This window comes from Pezoporus flaviventris, unplaced genomic scaffold (assembly GCF_033815535.1).
Source record: "Pezoporus flaviventris isolate CSIRO_AGI_PZ_B2104156 unplaced genomic scaffold, CSIRO_AGI_Pfla_v1 ptg000100l, whole genome shotgun sequence".
Classification (NCBI taxonomy): domain Eukaryota; kingdom Metazoa; phylum Chordata; class Aves; order Psittaciformes; family Psittacidae; genus Pezoporus; species Pezoporus flaviventris.
The window spans coordinates 1,817,222-1,843,420 of record NW_026892648.1 but is presented as its reverse complement, the minus strand read 5'-3'; the positions used below and the strand labels follow the sequence as shown (position 1 = coordinate 1,843,420).

Sequence of the window (26,199 nt, the reverse complement as noted above, 5' to 3'; positions counted from 1 at the left end):
TTTCTACTGCAATAGTTGTTCAGCTGTCAAAAATGGTGCGTTTGCTGGGAAAGGGGCAGTTCAGTGACTCCTTGTGATGCCAGCAACACCAGAGTAGACAATTATGGGTAAACATATGGGTAAACAGGTATGTTATTCAAATAAAAAGTACCTCTACTGTTGATTTTTCTATCTTCATTGGAGAGAAAGAAAAAGGTGGGGCTATAAGAAAAAGGCTCAGCTGTAAGCTAAGCCCAACAAGGATGTTTGTTACTGGATACTGTGCCCATTTTCTTAAGGGAGCTGGTCCTTGGAAATCAGTAAATGAAATTTTGCTTATCTTTTTCCCAATGGTAACCCTTAGAAGCAAAGGCACTGGACATAAGTCAGCCTTCCAATACAAAAATATATTTGAAACTGTGCAAACAGTCACGAGCGCTGCATTTAATGTGATGAAGTGCTCTGTTTGTAGGCACACAACTCACCTTACTGTGGTGAGTTTCTGGTGTGATGATTTGACCAGCTACAAAACCAGCTAATTCTGCTTTTTCAGGTTTAGAGGCCACATGCCTATTTCAGAAGATGTGCCCATTGATGAAGCACCGGGAGAACTTGCTGTGATGATGAACAGCAAGAGCATGGGGCTAAGGTAATTTCTCTTTTCACTTCTAAGTACTTCACAGTGTCAGTATATCTTCTTGACAGTGGTGCTGTTGGCTGCCAAGTCTATTTGTTCAGGTGTTTGTTTCAGATTAGGAGCTTTTTTCTGCAGGAAAGGTAAAATTCATTGGCTGTTGCATTTTAAGTGTCAACTCAGTAGTTATGCTGACCTGTTTTTACTCAAGGTTTAGGGATTGACTCTCTGTAGGGTCTGTAGAGGTTTTGTGTGTCATCTCTTAAAGACACTAACCTAGCCCAGTTCAAAATTCACAAAATCTTAGCTTTTGTTCTTTGTTTTAGGTACTGCCTGTTATTTTTTTTTTCAATTACGATCAGGACATCTCTTTAGTTTGGATTTGTACCTGATGTAAAAAAATACATTACCCTTTAACTCACTGATAGAAATGATCCTTTACACTTGGTGACAGTTCCTTGTTTCTCAAACAGTGCTGAGTTGCCCCTCTGCTTCAGAGTGATCAGAGCAAACTGACACTGCAATAACTGGAATTAGAGTTAAGCCAGTTTCCAGCTCTTTATCTCAATTTTACATGCTATTTAAAACTTTAATCAATACACGATTGTGTTTTCTTTCTGTCCCATCCATTTCCTGTTAACACTGGGAGAATATTCAGGCTCATTAGAAAAGCAACAAATAAAAACTGAATTTGATAGGGTTTTTCTCCCTTTCTCAAGAAATAACATCTCTTTGTTCTGTGCTTTAACTATAGATGTTCATTTGAACAAAATGTCTTCAGGTGGACAAGATGAACAGCTGTCCTTTGAATGGCCTCGTCTTTAGGGACTTCAAAATAATAACCTTTTGTGTCCATTAGGGGGATACTGGAAGAACTGTTAATTTATTTATAAAATAAGCATCCAATATTTTTTTTTCTTTTTTTAAATCATTGTGATACTGATTTTATTTTATTTTTTGAGATTCCTCTTCACTGGAAAGGGATAAGACTCTTTCTCCATAACAACAGGAGTTATTAGTTTCCTTGGAATACTTCACTGCTTAACCAGGTGTTTGGCTGCTGTGAGTTACTGGCATATCCTCATTACATTCGATGCATTTTTATTTTCACACTGACTGAAGTGATCGAAATGTGATCACTGGTATGTTTAAAATGCAGTAGCATTAAGTGCCTTGGAGGAAAAATGTAACCTAGAACATCTGTAGGGCTTCTTGGCAACAGTTTACCAAAAACCTGCAGAAATCTACACAGCCTAAGCAGGGAAGATGAGGAACTTGTGCCATTAATAAAACAAGAGTTCCAGATTTCAGAAGGTTCCCCTCCGTCTCTTCATTCCCCTCGTTTAATTTACTGTAATTTTTCAAAGTGAGTATGTGTTCATGCAGTCTTAAGCCATGCCAGCTGGTTCTGAAGTTTGGCAGCAAAACACTTGGAAGTTTTTCTTCCTGTATGCCATCTTCAGTTTTGCAAAGGTTACCAGATGAATGCTCCCTAAATAATTTACTCTAATGTAAGGCTGAAAGAGGCTATGGAAGACAAGTCCATTTGTCTCTTTTATGCATTTGAATATGTAAGTGTTTTCTTCAGTATCAAGGGAGATTTTGCAAGTGTGTGGCTTGAGCTTAGAAGGAGGAAGAACTGGTAGGCATGCATCTTTTAACAGTGTCTTTTGGAGGGTTTATTATTATTATTATTATAGTTGTTATTTGTTTTTTAATTGACCTGCCAAATGGTTCTTGTGACAGCAAATACTATCAGAACCCTAATTGAAAAACAGCCTTCTCTGACTTCCAGTTCATACGTAAGAGCCCCTCTAGCAAACCTCACAGCATGTAACTTGATTTCAGTCTTCAAATAAGCCGATCTTAGCTTAAAATTATCCTGGTGTTTTAAAGGAAATGGTGAAAGTCCTTTAAAATACTAAACTTGCTGAAGTGAGATACTGGAGTTTAGAAGTAAAATAAATAATATAATCAAGAACTGAAAAACATAGGGTTTTTTATAATTAACAGCTCATTTTGAGTTAATTATCTACAATTACGAAAATCTAATTGCAATTTATTCTCTACTATCTGTGGGAAGAATTGTAGGCAAGGGAATGTGCATCACTGCCAGGCATAAATGCTATAGGATGGGTAGAAATAATAGAGGAGCCCTTAATGAAAAACAAAAAGCAAATAGGAATGTGCAGCTGTGCCAGGGTATTGAAAGGTAATTGTAGTCAGAAATGAGATACATACTTTAAAAGGCATCTTGTCATCTCCTGTAGGGATTAATTTTTTCCCTCCTTGAAAAAGGGGGAAAAAGATTCCACAAACAAATACAATACAGAGGTTGATTTCTGGTACAGAATTTGGTTATTGTCTGTGAAAAAGGGAACTTTTATCTCAGAGATTACTACAAAGCATAGCCAAATTTTATAACAGATGCTTGTTTCATTTTCTCTTCTGAATTATGATCATTATGATCTTTTAGTTATCAAAGTCAGCTAGCATTGTCCATCTCAGCATCTTTGGATGGTCTTGATACGAATTTGCTGTATTTGCAAGTGTTGAATTTGTCACTTTCCTGCTGGGTATGTTGAGGAGCTGTTGGGAAGAAATGTGTCCGTCCCTTTTCCTGCTGCAGCTGGGCCGGCATATGGGGCCTGAAGAGTCTTCAAATGCAGGATCTCGAGTTCTCTGAGGTGCAGCAGTCAGACCAGGTTTTATTGAGGATGGTTTTCAGTAGCTTGTAGTGCTCCTAACTGAGCCCACAGCCAATTTTCAGCTATAGAGATAGTAACTTGTACAGTTAATGGCAAGTTGTCTGCCTGTATAATTTCTTTTCAAATCTGCCCCAGTGTGCAAGACGCTTTAAAATATTCAAAATAAAAACATAACCTGATGCATTTGTTTAGCATAAAACAGCCTTTTACAAAGCGCTTTCCATCTCCCAAACGCAGATGCTTGGTACATGCTCAAGTACCCACTCCATGCGTATTCAGTAGGATCAATACACCCGGCACCTGCTTTTGTGTGTGCTCCTGATGTCTGCATCTGGGAGAGGAATTTCAAAACAATCCACTCTGTTCACCTTTATTTCATCTCAATGATGGATCTGAATGTCATGGAAATCAGCCCTTTTTAATAGCACCAACTAGAGAAGATGCAGTTTGCTACTTTGCAAGCCCCCCCCTTCTTAGAGTTGTGCTTTGTGCCTAAATCTTAACGTACAAGATGCCCTGCTTTTTGCCCTGCTGTACGGCTCTGCCAATACAGCTTTCTACTGGCCTTCTCTCTAACCTGCGTCTTTTCCTGAGATTTCACACAACAGTGCCACTGCACCTTGACACTGACCTGTGCAAAACATTATGAATAGGAATACAGCAGCTATCGGATGGCTTTAGTTATCTGCAGGCACTCTTTCAATGTGTGCTACCTGGTTAAAGGATTTCTTTCCTGGAGTATTAAAGATTTGCAAGTGGAATTTGCCACCTTTAATTCTGTTGAAGGCTTTTTTATGTTCATGTGCTTCATTCTGTATCACCCGCATGTATTTTCTTTCCAGTTTGTATTTTTAGTTAGTTGAAAATATCAAATGCAGAATTCAGCAGTACTTTCCCCCACTATCTGAATGCACATTGCTATGGTGATAGTTCCAGGAGGGAATGCTGTCAGGGGTCTTTTAAAAGATTTTTATGTTTATGGTGTAACTATTTTTATTATCTTGTGATAGAAGGTGACAATTATCTCTTGCTCCTTGTTTAATGCTTTGTTATGAACTCGATTTTTTCTGAGGCTTGTTAGACATGCAGGCATCTTTCTATGGTGATGTGAAAGCGTACTTCAGTGTTTTTGTCCAAATATCCAAGGCAATTAAATAGACAGAGGAACGCAGGCTAGCAGCTCCCCCTGCTGTTCTAGGCATATCCAGGTTTGTTCACACAATACCCCCCTCCAACTAATTTAAGAAATGAAATAAAAATCACATGCAATCACATGTGACTTGCACCATCCCCATTACTCCTGTGTTTGAAGGGAGTTGATAATTAACAACCAGTGGCAGTGGTAGCACCCATTCGGTTTCCTATTTGGAATGTTATTGTCAGTTCTTCATGGCAGTATGTGTCACCTCCTGTTACTCTTGTCCTGAGTCGCTGGAGGGGAAACCATCACCAGTGCCATAAGTGGTTTCCCAGGCTTCTGTTCATCTGTAAAATGTCCTTGGTCTGCTTAGTACTTGGCCAACTTTTAGGAATGTGTTGAATACAGTTTGCTGGGATTTTTATTTTTCATCTCTTTGCTGTTTTGGCAGACTGGCACATTAAATCGGTCTGAAATCAACTGTGCTTACAAATGGCCCATAAAATCTGTGTAGCTGGAAGCCACTTACCCACTTGTTAGTGCTCCTTTTAACACCCAAGTTACTTTCTTGTTCCAGATAATTTTACATTGAAGTTCGCATCATTTTTAGATAGGATATTTGTGGAGCGAACACTTCTTTGGCCAGTAAAAAAAGTGCTTGCAGAACTGCCAGTAGCGCAAATGCTGAATTAGGTGCAGATAATGAGTTTTTCTTTCTCTCGTGGTGTTGTCTGGCTATATATAGGCACCGCATCCCTCCAACAGATGGCTGCCAGGGTCTGTCGTGACGTTAACAGGAGAGTGTAGTTGGAGTGAGGTGTGCGTTTTTGCTTCTTTAGTGCCACGTGCAGGCTCTGAAGGTAGTAGGTTCTCATGATCACATATGCTGCACACAGCAGTATTACACGATTCCCATTACGGTCCAAAGTAACCTTCAGCAGGAAGCCTACTGATAGACGAGGTATACGGTGTAAGCAGGAGATACCGTAAGTAACCTCCATAGGCAGATGGAGCCAACCTGTAGGTGAGGTCTTCGGAAAGCACGGGAACTTTGGTGTTAGAACACTTCTAAGCGTAGGATAGTAGTCAGTGAATAAAACTGAAGTGCTTTGGTATTTTCACGAAAAGTTGCATTTCTTGCCAGTTTTGCGCATAGGTAAGGTTCTGCAAAATCACATATCAGAACTGAAAATGCTCAGAGATTCTCTTTCTTTGGGTTGAAATATTTAAAATTCATGCATCTCCTGAAGGAGTTTGTTCCTTGCCAACACTTGCAGACAGTGAGAGACATTTTTGCAAGTCATTTGCAGATGCCTCCTTTACAGGAAAATGTAGACACTGTTAGTTTACTGCCTGAATTGAATTTTGAAAACCTGAACTCTATTTTTGTAAATTGGAGTGGATTACTTTTTTCAGACAGATCGTTTTGTTACTTTTTATTTTGATATGTAATCCTGGATGAAGAGAAATTGATGTTTAATCTAGATATTCGTATGTCCCAGAAATCTGTCAGTTGGAAAAGTTAAGAAAAGTCTGATAAAACAAAATGTTCTGGAAGGTAGTTTTAAATTAAGAGATTTTAAACCCACCCGCTCAACTTTCACACCGTTTAAAAGCTTATATCAGAACTGATGACTCAAGACTAAGAACAAAAGCTATTGGCATTACAAAGTTAAGCAAGAAATCCTCTGTACCCTGCTGTTCTGGCCATGATCACAGCTGCACTAAGCTAAAACCCACTTCCCCACCCTGCGGTGACCTTGGCTGCACTTCAGCACACAGAGAATTGAAGCAAAAGGCAAACTCCAGTAAGTATTAGATTCTTCCACTTGCAGATATACAGGCTACATATAAAGATAAGGGCATGCGTGCTCTCGCACGCTCTCCAGCTCTCACTTTCTCAGAAGTGGACTTTGGTATTTGCCACTGAATTATTCTGACATAAAACTTCCCAGACCATGCTGGTGTGCTGATCTGAACTCTGTGGCTTTGCATGGGTGCTGAGGCTTTGCAGAACTACCCATTATCTTTATAACAGTGCTAATTTTTGAGAGCCATGCAGAGAAAATTTTAGATTCAGCCCAGCTGATTTGTTCTTCACACTGCTCCTGCGGTGAAGAGGATTGATTTTTGTGTTTCTTTTGATATTTGGCTTCCTTTCCTCTGGTACTCAATGTTTCAGGCCTTAATCCCTTAACCTTGAATCTGAGCATCAAGGCTTCAGGTGGGATCAGGCCTTTTGATGGAGAGAGAATGTCTTTTGTTGTACCAAATGGTAGGGAGTGTTATACGGCAAGAAAGCTCTCCAGACGGTATATATTTTGCTGTTGTGTTGAAAGACTGTAAACAGAGGGTGGGTTTAGTGGGGATTATAAATAATCTAGAGGAAGGTGGGGTATTAGATGCAATGGAAAAGAGTTAATGACTTTTTCTTTAACATTTCACCAATAACCAGTCTATCATGACAGATGTGTACTGGGTTGCCAAATGCTATAGTCTGATTTGGGTAACGGTTCAAAGCTCAGCGTGTCATGGAAATGGCAGTGTGGTCCCTGATGGAGCAGGGGAAAAAAAGCTTTTCAGCTTCTCAAAGGGCAGTATTTGTGGAAGCAGATGCTTGCTTGCCCTACCCAGCATAAAGAACAGTTCTGCGGGCAGTCGGGAGAGTTCATACTGCTGGATTTTTATAGGATCATTAATTATATGTTATAAGGCAGCTAAGCATGGCATTCCTAACTCGATGAATTCCATTATGAATGGCCTTTTCATATTCTTCATCTCATTATATTAAATGCATGTGACCTGAAGTTTAGCTAAAGTTATTGTTCGGGTTAACTTTCATTTAGTGGTTGCCCTAATTTTAGAAACAGTATGATCTTTAGATTTTATAGAGAGACAGGGTTTTTTTCATGCATGTTTTTGCAGCACTATTTTAGATAATTTCTTTTGGAACTAGGTAGAAACCTCTGTGAGGTGGCAGGGAAAGGATTTAGTCACTCCTTGATTTGCCTGGAGATTTCTGTACCCATGTCCCTGGGTGACAACATCCAGTTACACGAATTTGGCTATCGTCTTCCTGCCAATAACTCTTAAAGCCTCTGCTCTGTTCCGTCTAGTCTTGCATATCTGAGTGCCTCCCTGACACATAATCCTGGTTGTTTTGCCTTCAGATCATTCCTAATCTGGCCAAAACAGAACTTCTTACTTCTGCTGCTGAATCTCTCTTCACTTCTGATTTTGATAACGCCACATCCTCCCTGTCACTCAGACTCATAACCTGGGGATCACTCTCTCCTGTACGCATCTCATCTACCGACAGCTATTGCAGCTTCCTTCTCCTTTGCAGCAAAGACATGCCTTCAGTGTGTCAACAGTTAAAACAGGATCCTTTGATCTAATCCTTCGTCTTGCACCTTAACTAATGTATTCTTTGACTGCTTAATGTTCATTCTCCTCCTTCAAAATAATTTTTCCAAATGGGTATCCTGGCTACTTATTCAGATCTTGCCACTGTTGCTTCTCCAAGACCCTCCTTGGAGGCTTGTCTACAGTATCAATCTGTAGGGCTCTGCAGAAAGTCACAAAGTTGTTCTTATTTTGTTTCTTGTTTTGTTTTCTCTAGCACCTTTACTCCTCCAGTTACCTGGGACTCAGTGCTGTGCTGCATGAACTTTCAGCCCTGTGCTCCTACCACATAACCTAGCTCTTTCTGGCTTTTGCAACCACTGAGTCATATCATGGTGACTTCTGCCTCTGTTCTGTCCTGATCATGTCTTTCTTGTTTCACCTCTTACCTCTTTAGGCCTTTTTTTAAACTATTTTTCCGAGATGTTTTTTCGAGTTTGAGTGCTGTTTTTCCTCACCACCCTCAATCCTAATTTGATGAGTTTCAACCTAATGCATCTCTTCTGACTGACCACAGGGATGTTCTCTGCCTGGTAAAGCCTACCTAAAACACAAATCATGCTCAAAAAATATTACCAGTGATCTAGGGAGAGATCTCAACTGCAGTGACAAATCAGCTCTTCCATGTTGAGAAGTTTACATATGCCTTCTAGCACACAAGAGTTTGAAATAAGACAATAAGCAAGTATCTAACTATGTCAGTAGTGCCAGGCTTCATCTCTTTGTGTAACTACAAAACTTCTGTTTGATTGATGCGTAGTTAATCCCTTTTTCTTTTTAACTTTGCGCTACCTTAACCTCCATCTACATCTTGCATACTTTTTTGAGAAAACCATATCTCTGAGAGGTTGGCTGAATTTACATGCTGGCTGTACTCAGTAGGACTGAGGTGGTTTGGCAACGCAAATAATGCAAGCCTCTAAACCCATGTCACAGTGTCAAAGTGGCACTGGTGACACCAGTGTTGGACAGACATTTCCAAACAGGTTGTAACAGACTGGTGCAAAAGTAGATTCCCAGGGCCTAACCGGTAGCAGTAGATCCAAGATGGGAAGAATTGCTTATATCTGGACTAACAAAAGTACATGGAGTATTTGTCACATTCAGTGTCTGGGGCAGGTAACCGATAGGACAGGATCTGGACAGAGCCCACACCTTCCCTGCATACAGCCTCATGCCAGGATTTCTTCCCTTTGTAGCTTCCCTTGATGCTGGATATCAGAGCATCTCAAAATGTATCTCACTGATACGTGCTCCTTAGTGAGGCAGTTTTCTGTCTGGTTTCAGTTCTATCTCTTTATTTCCTGAATATAAGAGTACAAAAATGTGTTAGAACTGTTCCATAAACATCCTGGTTGAGTCAATAGTCATTGGTGCTGCACATTCATGTAAAATCCAAGCAATGAAAGGACATCTTTAGTGTGTTGTGTTTTGTGGGGCCCAGGCCCTGGTTTTCAGAGTTCTATGCCATCAGTTAGGCATCTAAATCTGTATTGCACTTGCCATAAATACCTGTTTTTTTCAGTCACTAGCCATCAAACATGCTCGTGAAATATGTAATTTCACTGGATTTAAGGCAGTTGAAGTGGCCAGAAGTGATATTTTAAGTCTTTATCAAGAGCTACTTTGTCAAATCTACATCTGGGTATGGTAATCCACCAAGTTGAATAAAGTTCAAAGTCTAACTTCTTTATTTACTTCTTTTTGGGCTATAAGATTTTAATTTTTATTTTTATTTTAAGCAGATCAATAAACAATCTCAGTGTTTTCATTTTACTAAGCAATATAATAAACATGAGTACTAGTGTAGTAGTAAATCATTAATACACTCCTTAATCGTAGATTGACCATGTCATACAGATGTGATTTAATCATGGAAAAAAAGCTGAGGAAGTCTGAAGATGCATCTGGAGGGGTGTTTCCAACAGGAGTAGTGCATGACACTACTACATAGGAGTAGTGTATGACACCATTTTAAAAGACAAGGCCCTAGTAGGTGAGCATTTAGGATGCCATGTGTATTTATAGTTGCAGACCTGGCTATATTCTAGTATGTCATTGGTTTAGATCACTATAAAACAAGAATCACTATAAAATTCCACTTCAGGTTTGTGGTGTGAGGAGCCAGTGTGGTGTGAGGAGGCCTGTTGGTATCACGTGCCTTGTACCTGGACTTAGCCTGTGCCAACACCCTAAGCCTTTGATGTCTTTTTTTGGACTAAGAAAAGCATTAGTCTCCAGATTCACTAGTCCCAGGATTTGTAAGACTTTGACGGAAACATACCTATGTAACCCTAAAAGCTAATAGTAATCTGTGCTTAAAATAAGAGGACAGCATTTTCATGGGAAAAGATGGGTCCTGTAAGGGTGCTCCCATATTGGTTTCAGTAATCATTACACAAATCAGACTCAGGAGCAGCAGCCTCAGAAAAACAGAACAGAAAAAATCTGTAATTGTGTTTATTATGAATCATAGAATAGTTAGGGTTGGAAAGGACCTTAAGATCATCTAGTTCCAACCCCCCTGCCATGGGCAGGGACACCTCACCCTAAACCATGCCACCCAAGGCTCTGTCCAACCTGGCCTTGAACACCACGAGCATTCACAGCTTCCCTGGGCAACCCATTCCAGTGCCTCACCACCCTTACAGTAAAGAAATTCTTCCTTATATCCAATCTAAACTTCCCCTGTTCAAGTTTTAACCCATTACCCCTTGTCCTATCACTACAGTCTCTAATGAAGAGTCCCTCCCCAGCATCCCTATAGGCCCCCTTCAGATACTGGAAGGCTGCTATGAGGTCTCCACGCAGCCTTCTCTTCTCCAGCCTGAACAGCCCCAACTTTCTCAGCCTGTCTTCATACAGGAGGTGCTCCAGTCCCCTGATCATCCTCGTGGCCTCCTCTGGACTTGTTCCAACAGTTCCATGTCCTTTTTATGTTGAGGACACCAGAACTGCACACAATACTCCAGGTGAGGTCTCACAAGAGCAGAGCAGAGGGGCAGGATCGCCTCCTTTGACCTGCTGGTCACGCTCCTTTTGATGCAGCCCAGGATACAGTTGGCTTTCTGGGCTGCGAGCGCACACTGAAGCCGGCTCGTGTTCATTTTCTCATCGACCAAAACCCCAAGTCCTTCTCTGCAGGGCTGCTCTGAATCTCCTGGAATTTGATGTGTGTATGAAAATTGTTCCCTGATACCAGGGGAGCTGTCAGTGACCTAGAAGGTCATTTCACGATCCTTGTGTGTATTTGCCAAGGTTAGTGGTTGCTAATTTTCATTGCTATCAGTGTGAGACGTTTGTAACTTTTATGTTCCTGTGTTTCCCCACTTAGAAACCAGGGATGATAATATATCCTGAGTACTGAAAGTTAGCACCTATCAAGTGCAACTTTGTCAGTGAACAGAAGCAGCTGTAGATGGTATGTCTTTTATAACTCTTCTGTCCGCATATAGGCACTACAGGATCCTCCAAAACTCTTAATTGTCCATGCATATGTAACTCTTCATAATACCTGCACGCAAGAGTGCAATCTTAAATATCTTTTGCTCCAATTAGGCATCTCTTCAAAATGCCATGTTAGTAGGGCACACTGGAAACCCTGAGAGTACCTACTTTCCAACTCTTACTGTGTCCCTCCTTTGCTACATTGCCATTTATCTTAGCAAATGACTGCTCCATGATGTGATCCGTGATCAGAAAAAGCAATTGCTGCTCATTTACTGAAAGCTTCTGTTATCAACACCTATCATCCTGTCTGAAAACACCTATGGAGGAGAGAGTGCTTCTGTACGAGGAGTCTCAGTGAAGGAAAACATAAGGACTCCTGCACCAACCAGGCTACCTGCAGGCTCGGACTGATCCCTGCAGCAGCAGTTCATCTACAGCCTTTTTTTGCAGTGCAGCCCAGTGCTGTGAAGTGTTTTGTCCTGGCTGAGTCAAGTTGAGAAGGGATGATGCATTGTTCTTCTATGCCTTTATCACAACCAAATTGGAATCTAATTTGGGGGATGTTTGTTCAGGAGATAGCTTGCATATGGCATTTCGATGGGCACCTTTGAATGTGGTTGGCTCTCAGCCAGACAGTAGTGATGCTGGATAAGGCACTGAGACAGGCATTCACTTGCTGATGAGCATGTGATTCTCCTTTTGAAGGAGAGGGTGATGCAGCTTGATCTACTGGGGAAGTTTGGATTTAGTTCAAAAACTTTGTCCTAAACAGGATTTTGCATCATTCCTTATGGTACTTTCACTGGTGACAGCTAGGCAGGCTTTTCAGATATACAGACGCTGTTTTGAAGGATTGTTTTTATACCTATGACTTGACATTTACATGACTTTCTTTTGTGAAGGCTGACAGCACTGCTTGCTGGAACGACAGCTGCTCTGCTCTGCTCTATAAGAAAGGCCAAACACACAATCACAGCATTTTGTCCTGCTGTAGCTTTGCCAGTCTGTTTTCTGTGGCCATTTTCCTATGACTGTCTGAAAACCTTTATGTTAGAATTTTCTTCAGATTCAGAAAAGAGGGGAGAAAAATAATCAAAGCTCATTTTGCTGTTTATTAGGAAAACTAAGATATGTGAGAAAGATTCTGGTGGGGAGCTGAAATATAGCTAACTTGAAGCAGAATGAGGACAGGGCTTCAAAGGCAAGAATATAATTTTAGGTGGAATTTAGCTTAGTACTTGCTACAAATGGACCTCTAACTGTGTATATTAAGTGAAGTCCTGACTTCATTGAAGATAAAGGCAGTATTCTGATTGATTCAATGAGGCCAAGGTTTCACCTCTGGCTGGTATGATCTAATAGGTCATTGCTAATTAAGAGCATATGTGGCCTCAGTTCTTGCTGATGGAATGAAATGTCTAAGCACCAGTCACTGAGGGAATGGGGAAGGAACTGGTCTCTGAAAGAATGGTCTAGAGAAGCCATGCTATGGATTACTGACCCTGGTGCAACTTGATATATGGAAAACTTTTTTACCAATGTAACTCCTTCAAGATAAGAGAAAAGTAAACCTAATGCAGCAGGTCCAGGAGAGACAGTTCCAACAGGGAAAAAAAAGCCAATAGAGAAACCTGATACAGGCACAGGTATTGCTGGATTTGAGGTCGCTGAGCCTGAAAAGGACTGTGAGAGAGGAAAGCTCTGTATCGCTCCCCAGCAATATACTGTGTGCATAATAACATGTAGATTGTAGGTAATCACTGTCTATTTTCTGTGATGAAAAGTCTTTTTGTTACAAGCAGATTTGATAATACTTATATTTCAGTTCCGGGACGCTCACTGGCTGCTGAGGTGCTCTCACACCTGTCCCTGCCCTCCTGCCTTTTGCCTAGAAAATGCATGAGAAAGGAGATGGACTCAGTCCTGAAGATTATGGACCTGGAGTGAGTCCAGAGGCGGGCCACAAACATGACCTCAGAGCTGAAACAAGTCTCCTATCAGGAAAGGCTGAGAGGGTTGGGGTTGTTCAGGTCAGGCTGCTCGGGGCTCAGAACAACCTGGTCTAATGGAAGGTGTCCCTGCTCAGGGCTGGGCAGCTGGATTAGATGACCTTTAAAGGTGCCCTCCAACCCAAACTATTCTGGAGTCTATGTTCGTGAAACTGTAAGTGATCATTCGGTCTAGCAAGGAAAGCATCTGTTTCTTATTATCATGCACTGGATCCCAGCAGCGTCATTAACATGCTGATGCATCTAACATAAGTCTCAAAATGCCAGGTTTCATAATTGGCCCATGAAATCTCACTTTAGGCTTGTATCTGGCCTTCAAGGTCTGTATTAGAATAAGATTTTTTTTTTTTTCCCTGCGTTTTAAAGGAGGAGAAAAATGTTGAGCTCAGAATTTTTTCATTCAAGCACTGTATGTTGCAGTGTGGTAGGCTTTAGATTTTTAACAATATGTTTTAAGGTGATTAATCTGCTGATGTGAGCAGACTGGTTATGCTGCAGGGAGCGGAAGGGCAATGGCATTCAGGGATGAGAGACTGCCCAGAAGTTCATGGTGTGCTTCTCCTCCTCACTTGCAATTCTTGCCTCCCTTCCAGCTCTACTCAGCCATCCTGTATATTTGCTTAGCCTACATAAAGCAGTAGTGATTGGAGCAATCTCCCTCTTCTCTGCTGGCTTGTACATCTGGATGTGTTTTTCCCCAGCTCCATTGGAAAGAAAGGGCAAGCTGTGTCCCCTATGAGGAGGACTCCAGGTTGCAGGTCGAGATCTGCTAACAAGGGCCGTGAGCTCTACCTCTTGTCAGGGATTTCCTCATAATTAGCTCTCAGCAGACACACGTGGTGTATGCACCAATTTCAGGTGTCTCTCAGTGAGTTGAGTGTTTGGGGTAGGTTCTGGTTGTCTTCTGCTTCTGCTGACCTGCTTGCTGTCCAGGGGTCCTGCACCTTTACTGCATCAGTTTCTTATGATCTTTGCTTTGTGGATTAGGATAATCACACTGCCCTACGTGACACACTGTTGGAAAAAAAACACCTGAAATATCTGAGGCCCTTGGAAGTGGGAGCTTATGTGGAGTAACAGTACATTTGAGTGGACTGAAAAAGTTGCGGTTGTGCAGGAGACCACTGTTGCTGCTTTTTAGATCCACACATCCAGAGTCTATAGTCCTTCTTTTCCACTCACAAATATTTTTCTATTTGCCGTGCAGGCAGCCAACTTCACAAACAGTCCCAGTTTGGAACTGGTGGTTTTCAATAGTGTGCTTTGGTAACTTGATTTAAACTGATCCAAATTTGGACCCCTGCTGAAAAGAAGATCCCATGGTATACTGACACCTTCTTCTTTGTCCCAGCATTTGTGAAACTGCTGCTTTATACTGAGCTGACTCTGGAAACTGATCTGGCTGAACATTCTCCCAGCCAAAGTGTGGGGCGGGAGGAGAAGCAATTTTCAGCCTGTTTGTCAGACTGCATCTGAAATGGCAATTCATGTTCCACCTACAAAAACGTATTGCTTGGGTTGTCTACTTATCACCAGTTTTGCATCATTAAGTGTTATGCATTCTTGGCCTGATATAATTGCAGCAGATTGCACACATGAACTGTTAATTATTTTATTTTTAAAACAGAAATTGCAGAACAGGAAAATAACATTCCAACATGTTTGCTTTTGGAGTTAACCCACCATGGCAATCTGTTAGTTTGATAATGGTTAAACTCTTAAACCCTTGCCTCAACAGGGTGCAGTAGGGTACCATTAAGGCAGCCATCTGTTGAACATACATACTGGAGGCATGAATTGCCTTGTGGTTTGGGTTTCTGACTAGTTATAATATATTCATGTTTTGTGGATGCCACTGATCTAACACTGGAAAATGCATGGAAAAGATCAGAGTTCAGTGAAAGGTGAGTATCCAAATTTGGGATTGATGCCTGAGATCCCACGGAGCAGGGAAGAGATGAAACCTCGTGGGTGTACACATGCTGATAGTAAATGCTGCTCTCTGGCAAGTCTCAGCTGCTTGAGTTGCTTAGCGATTCAATAGATCTGTAAAACTCCATTTGCAGACCAAGGCTACCATTATGTTGGATTGATTCATCAGGATGAGCAGCTAAAACAAGTTAAATTCTATCAGAGTTTTCCTGCATGAATTTAAAAATGAATTTAGTTGGTTCTAAATGGACATTTGTTTTAGTATCTTGAAGAACTGACTTTCCTCTATTAAAGCAGAATAATGTATCTATATGGTGCCCTAACTTGAACAGTACATAAAGATTAGTAAATAAGACCCCATTAAAAATACTTATAATGTAAGTAACATGGGTCCCAGTAGCCTTTCTAATGTCCATTAATGCTTATTCTGAGGATCAGAGCTCATTTTACTGAGCCATTTAGTCAAACCGTGTGATTATTTAGAAAGTTAATTCATGCATACTAAAATCTAGCTTAAGTAATGCAGAGGGTAGGAGGTAAAACTCTATGGAGACGATAGTCCTTTTTGTTATTTAATGATCAGCCATAATTAACTTGCAAATTTGAAATAATTAGAACAAATTAAAGGTATTTAACTTTGCCTCCCTAAAGAAAAATTCAAATTGCACCAAATGCAGCTTTAAATTATTCAAGTCTCAGAGGTCTGTGCTGGGTTTTTTTACAATGCCTTTTCTATGATGAGAATACCAATCTGCTTTTTGTCAGAAAGCATCCTATCAAGTAATTGTTCTTTGTGTCTAATAAATGACAGCTATTCTTCTTTGTAAAAGTATTTCAGTCTCTGAAGACTACATCAGCATTTCCATGGCATTTTAATTCAATAAAACAAAAGGTTAATGTTTTTCTACTTTTTAAGGAATGCAAATACTAGCAGTATTCAATGGGTCCTGAATGACATTTAAAATTTGCCATTCATGCTCAGCGGGGATATCGCGATATGAGGCACAGACAAAATGGAAAAAAAGCATTCAAGGTGTGTTTTGCTTTGTTGGTGATGTACTTGGATATTCATAAGGAAGCGGCAGTGATGAGACTGTCCATGCCACTCTGCAACTTCTGCCTTAGTATGTAGGCTAGGTAGGTTAATAAGGTCTTTATTTAGACGGTCTTCTCTGTTGTGTAGTTCCAGGGAATAGCACGAAGATTAATCGGATATCATGGTGCCTTGCAGGAAGTCCAACAAACCACACTGCATTTGAGTGATACAATGGATTGCTGAATTTGAAAATAGAGAAGGAACTGTTTCGTCACTTAATCTGTCTAGCTATGCGTAACTGATCCCTTTGGACCATATGTTAGTTTAAATTTTCAAGATGGCAGGAGTCACATCACTTATCTTACTGATTATTCCACAGGTGAATGAGTAACTATGTTCTGAAATAGACATACAAAACCCCCCTTATGTTTTCTTTGTTTAATTTTGGTACATCGTTAATTACTGGTTTTTTGTATCTCTCCCCATTATCCCTTTCTCTTCTTGGTATGCACATTTCTCAGATTAGGTGTTTGTTGAGGTTGTTATTAATTGTTTAGTGATCTATAAGAGCAAATACACTTGTTTTTGTTATTCCTTCATAAATTACCTTCTGTAACTTCTTAGTGTCTGTTCCTCTTTGAATTGTCTCTGCCTTAGCATCATTTAAACCAGAACTCAGTATTCTAGAAGTAACTGCACCGTGTAAAAGGTATCACAGCGAAAAAGTGGAATAATTGCTTCCTCATCCACAAGCCAAAGGTCACTGTGTTCACAGAAGATCTGAAGGTTGTAATTAAACGTACTTTAAAAACTCAGAAAGCATCTAAATAATGACAACCTTATTGTGTTTTAAATACTGCTAATCATCCAAGTACAGGCAAATGCAATGTCAAGTCCTGTATTATCAGAGAAATCTGGTCAAGTATTGCACCTTTAAGCCTCTTCAAACATTTACTAGGGTCTAACCCCACTTCTGGCTGGGTTGCAGGAATTAGTAGGTTAATAATTTCATATAATTCAAATAAGATACTAATTTAGTCGCCATAAATTTTAATAACACTTTGCAACATTATTAGTGGCCACAGTTTGAAGCCCTGAAGTAAACGGAGGTTATTCAGAGAAGTTTTATCCAACACTTCAGCCAGTTATTACAGGTCATAAACCATTAGATACTGTTCTGCATTAATAATACAGGAGTAATACTAATTGTCCAACAGGCGCAGTGGGCCCTATTAAACAATGGCTTATACAGCACATTGATTTGAAACTTAATTTAGCTATCATTTTCTGAGGGGAACATCAAATACCTGCGTTTTCCTTCACATGTACAGTAACTTCATAGTGTAAGCTTTCAGATAAAAGTTTCTTGTGAATGAGCCTTCACAAAGCTGTACCCCAAATAACACAAACTCAGTGGTAGTCTTTGGGTTGCCCATGTAAAATTGGTGCTTAAACAGGAAAATGATTTGTTTAATCTTCTGTTAACGTAGGAAAGCTGTATGTCACTTCCATGTTTGCAAGTAGAGCAGTATTATCTTGGGTTGAATTGTATTTTTTCATGGGGATAATCCAAAGTTTTCTTTTTGTATGTGTTTTTAAGTGCTTTTTTTTATGACGGTGTGGGGGCTAATGACGTATGTTGGGAATCCTCATTTAAAGCGGTAGTTGTTTTCAAGATGGCAGAATTTGAAAGCAGGTTGTCTTCGCTGAGGGAAAGATGGGTCTCCACAGGCTCCCGTCTTCCACAACTGCTTGCTCCACACCACCAGATTTGCCTCCTGGTGCTGTCTGTGCTGTGTTTATGATCTTGTGCTGAAGATCATCTGTAGCCATACTGGTTTTGGTTAGCCTTCTTTTCTTAAACTGCTGCAGTTGCTTCACCAAATACTCTTGCACCAGTTTGTTCATACATTCTCTCTCCTGCTTACAGGTAGCTCTGTTCATTCATCTCATCTCCTTTTGTATCTCATTTATTTTCTTCTTGAATGGAGGTATTGCCATCCTGGTGATATTTAAAAAGCATGTAGATGTGGTGCTTAGGGACATAGTTTAGTGGTGGACTTGGCAGTGTTGTCTTCCTGGTTGGCCCTAGTGATCTTACAGGTCTTCTCTAACCTAAACAATTCTATCATTTTATGATCTGCTTCCCTGTTGCAAACCATGGCTCCATGGCTTCTCTTCACTTAATTTTCTCTATTTCCTCTTCGCAAAGTGAGCATTTTTTTAGTTACTGTTTCTTCCAACCTTGCTCCGCTGTGCTGGACAAAGTCCTTTCTGTATCTTCATCCCACTTGCCCTGTCCAAACAATTCAGGAAATACAGGACCTAATGCTTCCAAGGAGTGAAAATGTGGGAGAGGGCTGTGTGCAGCATTGAAAGGTCTGAATGCATCATGTAACTCCATGATCTTTCTTTCCCCCAGTGTGCCAGTGTCGAAACGTGAAGATTATTTTCCAAGGACACCTCCAGTGAACAAAGCCTCCAGAACACCAGGAAGTGGTGGGAGTAGTTTGGGGAAGAAAATGATTGGGTTTGGTGCAAACATGCAAGATGAGAGAACCCTTCTTGTGCAAACCAAGAGGGAAGGCACCAAGTCAAGGAAAGGTAAGGGGAAGCACACTGTATTGTGGGGCCATGAGTGTGCTGATGGCATTTTAGAAATTTCAGATATAGGATTCAAGAGCTTATCAGTAAAATGCACAATCAGAAGGAAAGGATTGCAAGTGGCTTAAAACAACCCGAGAGAAGGGAGCTACATTTAAAATAATAAAGCGCATAGAAAGCCTTGTAAATAACAAGTGATCTTCTTGGCTGGTGTTCCTGATGGAAAGGAGAAAAATAGCCCTTTAATCTCAAAAAGCTACTTCAACAATTCTTTTCCTTTCCCAGCAAGCAGAGAGAATAAGTGCAGTGGGGCTTGCTCATGAAATGTAATCTTCTTCGTATTCTTTTCCTCCCCAAGTAATGGGTCCACCATCACAACCTCATATTTTGCCTCACAGGGTTGTCTGTACAGCTAGAATCTATCCTGCCCTTAGCTTAGTACCTCCACTTAAGGAGCAGAGAAGCAGTCTTTCTTAGAAAGGGTTGGGAACAAAAGCAGCTTGGATGTTTCGCTGCTGAGCCTTGAACATAATCCTTGGTTCAATTATGAGCTACCTTTTTTTTTTTTTATTTTAACTTGTCAGCCAGTTAGCTGTACATGTCAGCATAAAAATAAAGAAAATGGCAAAATGAGAAGAAATGTGGTGCAGTTCTCAAAGGAACAAATAACTTGTGTTATTGGTTAAGACTGTACCAACATTAAAAAGCAGTCCCTGTGAAGAAACTTTCAAAAGGGTATCATCAGCCTGGACCCAAACAGTGGCTGAGGTTAATCTCTTCCAAGGCACAGCTACAAAAGTTGGAAGCCTGTAAAGGGCTTGTGTCCAAAAAAATCAATTTCTAATTTGAAACAAAATCATTTTTGACTAACAGGGGTTCAGGACCCATTACTTTTGCTGTATAGTCTGCTGACATTTCACACTTTCTGTTGTGCACAATGAATCCTAATAGTCATTTTATAACATTGCTACACCAATCAATTTAAGCAAGAGAAAGCCGTTACAATTCTGCAAAGTTTCAGGGGCAATTTTCACTGATGGTTTTCTTTTATGGTTTTTTTTTAGCTATCATTATTTTTTTCTTCTCTTTCCCTCTTCCTTCTCCCCCTCCTTCTCAATAGTGTAGTGATGAAATTGAGATTTTTCACAGTTGGATGATGGGTTTTGTTCCTTGGATAGGGATAGTCTCCAAAAAGGTAATTTATTTGCCATAGATTTAGGGAAAAAAATCCAAGCTGGCCTCTTCTTCATTCATTTCATTTTGTAGTACTTAGGAGAAGTTACAAGCTGCACCATGCTATTGCACATAACAATTGAGCTGCACATATGCTGATTTAGTGATTGTAGTGGTCAGCATATTGTCTGAAGATGGTGGGTGTCTTTCGCAAACACTTACTGGGATTTCTGGCTTTGAAGATGTAGAGCTGTGTGGCAAAATTTAACTTACAAACATTGGCACTTGCTGTGATACCAGATAAATTTCAGAGAAATGCTTTCAAGCTGTGGAACAACCTGAGGTCTATTACTGATTTGAATGGCTTGTTTATCACAAGGCAAATTACCTAGCACTAATCACTGAAGTTGAGTCTTCTGTATTTAGTATCTTTTTAATTGGCTTCCTTCTGTTATATGTTTGGACTTCTTTAACAAGCATACACATATACTTCTAAAGTATTTTTTCCATCTTTGGATATCACCGGGGCACAATGTTAAGTTTCTTAATTCCAGTTAGCTCTGGACATAGCTGCCTCTGTCCTTGTTTCTTCTGGATCTTCCCATCTGTTGCTGACCTGGGATTTCTGCATCAGAATTTATTGTTTTATTGGGAAGCAATTATAAAGGATCTAGCAAAAACAAAATAAGGGATGCTAACACTGTTTACTGTGGTGTAATTTATAACAGTATGGTGTTTGCCTTACTGTGTCAGAGTGCTGAACCAGCAAGCCTGGGTATCTTGGATCCCACTACTGCAGTGTGTTTACCTCAGCTCTCTAGCTAAGCCATGTGATGTGGGAAAGGGCAATGAAGTCAACAAGACAACATCTTGAGGAATGAAACTCAATATTATTTAGCCCCATACCTTAAGGTGGCCTTTTGATCAGAAAACAGCAGTGCTGGACACTGTATACAGAAACATGTCCACTGAAAGCTTCTTGAGAGTCAAATGCTAACCTTTTGCTACAGAGGTTTATTTTTCTCATGCCTTGATCTTTCTTTTCTATTCTATTTAAACTGTATATTCTTCAGGATGGGGACTCTCTCCAGGCACACCTTAGTGCAGTGCCAGTAGTGATGTGGGTCTTTGGGCTCACTGTGTAATCTCTTTCTACCACTGGGAATGGTGGGTGTATCCGGGCTATGGTGCAACTTATGATAGTGTCCCCCCACAGCGACATACGCAGTTGTACCAGGTTTTTGTGTTCAACTACCTCTGACTTAGAATTTTGAGAAGATAAAAGGAAAACATTCCCATGCTGGAATGGTGGAAGGCTTTACTGTTCACAGGACTGTTTGCTTACTTTGAGTGCGGTGTTTGGAAGGCTCACGTTCCAAACCCACTTGTTTCTCCCTGCAGATGTTTAGTAATGGGGAGAAGAGCAAGAAAAACATTGTTAACCCGTTTCCATCACCTCATGGAGTGGAAGGGGCACTTTTGCTCTCTTTTCAGGGTAGAAGCTTAGTGGATCAGCTTAGGCAACCAGCTTTTATTCTCACTGTTGCTTTTTGTCTCCTATTTCTATTTGCTCCTTAAATTTTATTCCTGTGCTTTAGGAGGTGCTTTTGTCTTTTAGACAAACTTTTTTAGTTTTACCAACAAAACTTTAAATAGATGAAAAAATCCTGAAGTCTTAGATCTTTCCAGCAGTAAATTGTTTTTATTGGTGTCACCACCAGCTATGTCAATTTGTACTAAAATCTAACAACTCTGGTTAAAAAGCACTGGAGCACAGAAAGAAGTGTTTCTCTTCCTTTCTGCCCTGGAAAATTTTACTTCTAGGTTGCAAAACTAAACTATATTCTGTCCATTGTGTTCTGCAATTTTGGGCACTTCTTTACATTTTTGTTTAAAGTCTTCCTCTTCACAACACTTCCTGAAATACCTTTACATTGAAACAAAGAAAGAACTAATTTTCCCCTTTCTTTTAGGGGGATATAGCATCTGCATGGTATTGAATAGCATGCATAGCTTTCCTTTCCATATATAAAAGAAAAAGGCCAGGGAGGGAAAGTTATTTTGGCTCACAGAATCTATACTTTTCCAGGGGCTGTTTTTTCAGTAGGTTTTCTAAGAGAGCTTCTTTGGGATTTAGAATCTGGAACTTCTTCCCTAGAGGGAAGACTCTTCCCTACAATTGAACAGAGCAATTAGTTAATATTAGTGAAGCACTTTGAAGATGTGAAGTACTATATAAATGTTAAGTATTATGAATATTAGTATTATTCAATTCATAAAGATTTATTTTATGATTATGAACCTAGATTTCCCTTTGCTTACTTGCATCCCATTACTGCTGGAACCAGCCTTAAATGTATTTCTTCATTCTTAGTGTTTACACTTCCAAAATGTGGACTGCTGTATTTCTCCATGTTCTTCATGTTTTAGTTGTCTGTTCCTCAAGTAGAAATAGACAGCTATTTGAATTTTCTTGAATGAGTCTTTAATCTATTTTAAATCATTCCCATACCAAGTTAACCAAATTGAAAATAGTATTTTTAACATTACCATTTAGAAGACATCTATAATTGCTTTGGGATAGCTTGCCTTGCAAGCTTATATCTAGTTTGTTTTTTGCTAATCTTTGCTACCCCAGGTTCTCTCCATTGCTGTCAGATTATCACACCATATATAAGCCTTTTTTTTTTTTACCAAGGGTGAATGTGTCTGTTCTTTTTCCATGTTTCTTGCTTCTCTAGATCATCTGCAAGGTCTCCAGTCTCATACCGTCTTCCAACACCTGCAAATCTAATTAATTTGCTGTCATTTGTATCACCTCGGTTCTCTATGACTTTTCATAAATAATTACCAGTCACTTCATAAATTCATTAACTAATTCCCTTTAGCCCTGAAATATATATCCTTCAGACTAAAGAATTTGTATCTTTTTTTTCCCTGATAATGTCTTTTAATCAGCTTTATATAGGCAGGTATTATACATCAACACGGTCTTCATTATCTCCTACTTGCCAATATTCCTTTTTGTTATTTTTTTTCTCATAGCATATTTTAAAATTATTAGTAGCTTGGTCACTTTGGAATCGTTATTGATTTAATCTTCATATGTTCATAGACCTGCTTGCTCTTTGGTGTTTCTTTTGCCTCAGTTGACTTGCATGCCTTTGTCAAGATGTATTTTTAAACATTTTTTTGTTTAGGTATGCATTTATTCAGGATTTTTTGCCAGCCCTGTTTTATATCTGTGCAGCATAACAGCCTCAGTATATTCCGACTTAGTTCCTTTTCTTGTACTCCATTTCCAGACCTGGTAATATTTGCAGACTTGGGTCTCTGAACAGTCCCCTTGAGGCTGTATTGGCCACTTCCGAGTTCATATATTTTGTTTTTCAGAGAAATACATCTACTTCGCTATGAATGTAGTGTGTTGACAGTGTGCCAGCCTTTTCTCTTAGTAGGAATTGAATATATTCTCCTACTCACCAGGTTTTTATTACTTTGGTCTTATTTTCTTAAAATCCAGCTGCCTCATTCCACTGTCATGTGAAATGATTTCTAAATATCTCTTATTCGATCTTAAAGCCAAGAGTCTAAGCAAGAGGCTTCCAGTCTTTATAAGCATACCCACTCTTCTCATCCTGGATTGGCATACTATCAAGTTACCAGGGACACACAATCAACACATATCCCCATGATATTTCTAAGAGTTCCTTCGCTGATAATTAACTCTTTGTAAGGCGAGATCTTTTCACTGCATGGTACTGAAGTACAATGCATGACAGGAGGGCAATAAGAACCCATTGTATTTTTTTGTTAGTCTCCCTGGAACACACCTTTAAACATGTGGGTTTACAATATTGTATGTATTTACATACATCTTAATGCAGTATTTAATCTTAATGCAGTATGTAATCTCTTGAACATCCGTAAATTTTGCACTGACGCTGGAATTACAACCTTGTTGCTTCATGTTTCAGCATGGATGGTAGATAATGTTTCTGTTCACAGAGCTGGGAAATATTTAGGCATGACAGAATTACTTAAAGAGCTAAATACTGATTTGACTTTAATTTTTGCTGAGACTTGGAGATTTCCCTATAGTTACTATTTAGTTAAGTGAAGTTGATTGGACAGAACTAATAAGGCTAGAATATAAAAGCCCACACTCACAGGCTTTTGCATAGTAGCTCACATTACTCCTAATCTGCGTGTTCCACTTACCTTTGACTACCTGTAAGCAAGTTGTCTGACCTAAATCCTATCTATAAAACCCAATTCTCAGCTGGGTGGGTGAAAGGTGGAAAGATAGGTGGAAAATTGGCTGTACCACCAGCCTCAAAGGGTGGTCATCGGTCCAGCTGGCAGACACTTGCTAGTGGTTAATTGCTTAACATTAACAACCTGGACAGTGGGACAGGATGAACCTTCAGCAAGTTTGCAGATAACACCAACTGTGGAAGTGGTCACTATGCTGCAGGGTAGGGCACAGTGTTCAAGGGACCTTACAGGTTAGGAAGATGGTTTGACGGAAACCTGCTTAGGTTAAACAAAGGGAAATGCCAGTTTCTGCAACAAGGTTGGACCAATCTCGTGTAACAGGGCCAACAGGGCAACTCACAAAGCAGTTTTGCCGGAAAAGGGCTGAGCATCCTGCTGAACATTAAGTTGAACACGAGTCAGCAGTGTGCCTGTGTGCTGGAGTAGCCAAACCTCATACTAGGCCATAAGAGAAACGTTCTGGTCATCAGTTTGATGAAGTGACACGTGCCCTCTGATCAGCTCTGGTGAGACTGTATCTCTAAAGTGCTGCGCCCAGTTTGGGGCTTCACAGTGCAAGAACATTGACAAGCTGTAGGAAGTCTAGCAGAGGGAACCAGGACAGTCAGGGCGTTGGAGCATATGACTGCTGGGGGAGGGTGAGGAAGCTGGGTGGGTGCAGAGATGATGCAGCACATGTGTTCTGAGTTCTTCAGGTACCTAAGGAGAGAGTGTTAGAGAAGAGGGAATCAGACTGTTGTTGGGAGAGATGGTGAAGGTTACAACTCCAGAAATTCTGATCAGCTATACAGCAAACATTTTTTTGCTGTGAGGATGGTCAAACACTGGAACCAGAGAAGCTGTCCAGAGAGGTTGGTTTGCTATCAATGGAGACATTCAAAATCTAACTGGACAAGTGCCTTAAACCTGGTCTAGTTGGCCCTGCTTTGAATGGAGGATTCTGCTATATGACCTCCAGGTTTCACCTTTCAATGTAGAATACTTTGTAATTCAGGAGTTATTGGGGTAGAGGAAAGAAGGAGTGGACGAACAGTTTTATTTTATTGGAAGAAAATACTGTTACAGGGATATTTACACTTGGAAAGTTAGCATCTTGTAGCATGTCATGAGAACTGCATTTGTGAAACAAGCTGAATCCTGTGAACCACTGTACGAAATGATAACACATCTCTCAAACTTTGGGCAGCAAGATGGAGACTGTATAGTGTGACTTACTCTGTAGATTTGATTCTCTGTGATCCTGAAATGCATGCTATGGACATTACTGTCAGCTGATAAATTCTCTGATTGCCATTTCACTGTATATATGGCAATCCAAAAGTGTTGCAACTTTTAGTCCCAGTGTTCTGTAATAATGCATAATCACAAAACATCTGTCCAAAAATTCCTAGCTTCTGATAATGTGGCTTGTCTTCACTTCATTCCACAGGGACAACTTCAGGACCTAGGAAGGATGCAGCTACATCTCCCATACTGATAGGCAGCAGCACATCCCCAATCCAGCATGACATTTCACAGTAAGTCACTAGGTAATCTCTGGTTTAAAATTCTGCAAACACAACCATCAAATTCTCCTAGATGCACGGAAGTAACCGAATTTCTATGATATTTCATATTAGCACGAGCTGGATAATACAAACTAAAAACTAAAATATCCTTTTGACATTTATAGTATGCCTTAAATTACTTGTTAGAATAAGAAGAGCAGGAATATGCCAAGTTCTAACATTTTAATTTTGCTTAGATTTTGAACAGAAAGTATGTTATGTTCCAAGTCCTGACACATTAAATACATTTGTAAATAATTTGAATGGATGGTGTTAACCCCCTGTTAGATTTTTAAATCCACTTGA

At 40.0% G+C, this 26,199-nt stretch overlaps 1 protein-coding gene across 3 annotated transcripts in view; it reads left to right on the top strand.

Annotated features, from left to right (window-relative positions):
* Positions 1-26,199, top strand: part of KIAA1328 (KIAA1328 ortholog) — a 180,801-nt gene that overhangs the window by 117,761 nt on the left and 36,841 nt on the right. For all 3 annotated transcript variants that reach the window (XM_061477212.1, XM_061477211.1, XM_061477210.1), the window contains 3 exons: positions 533-628; positions 18,714-18,895; positions 25,776-25,863. In XM_061477212.1, the coding sequence (XP_061333196.1) occupies positions 533-628; positions 18,714-18,895; positions 25,776-25,863 (366 nt within the window). The remainder of the gene's footprint in view (positions 1-532; positions 629-18,713; positions 18,896-25,775; positions 25,864-26,199) is intronic.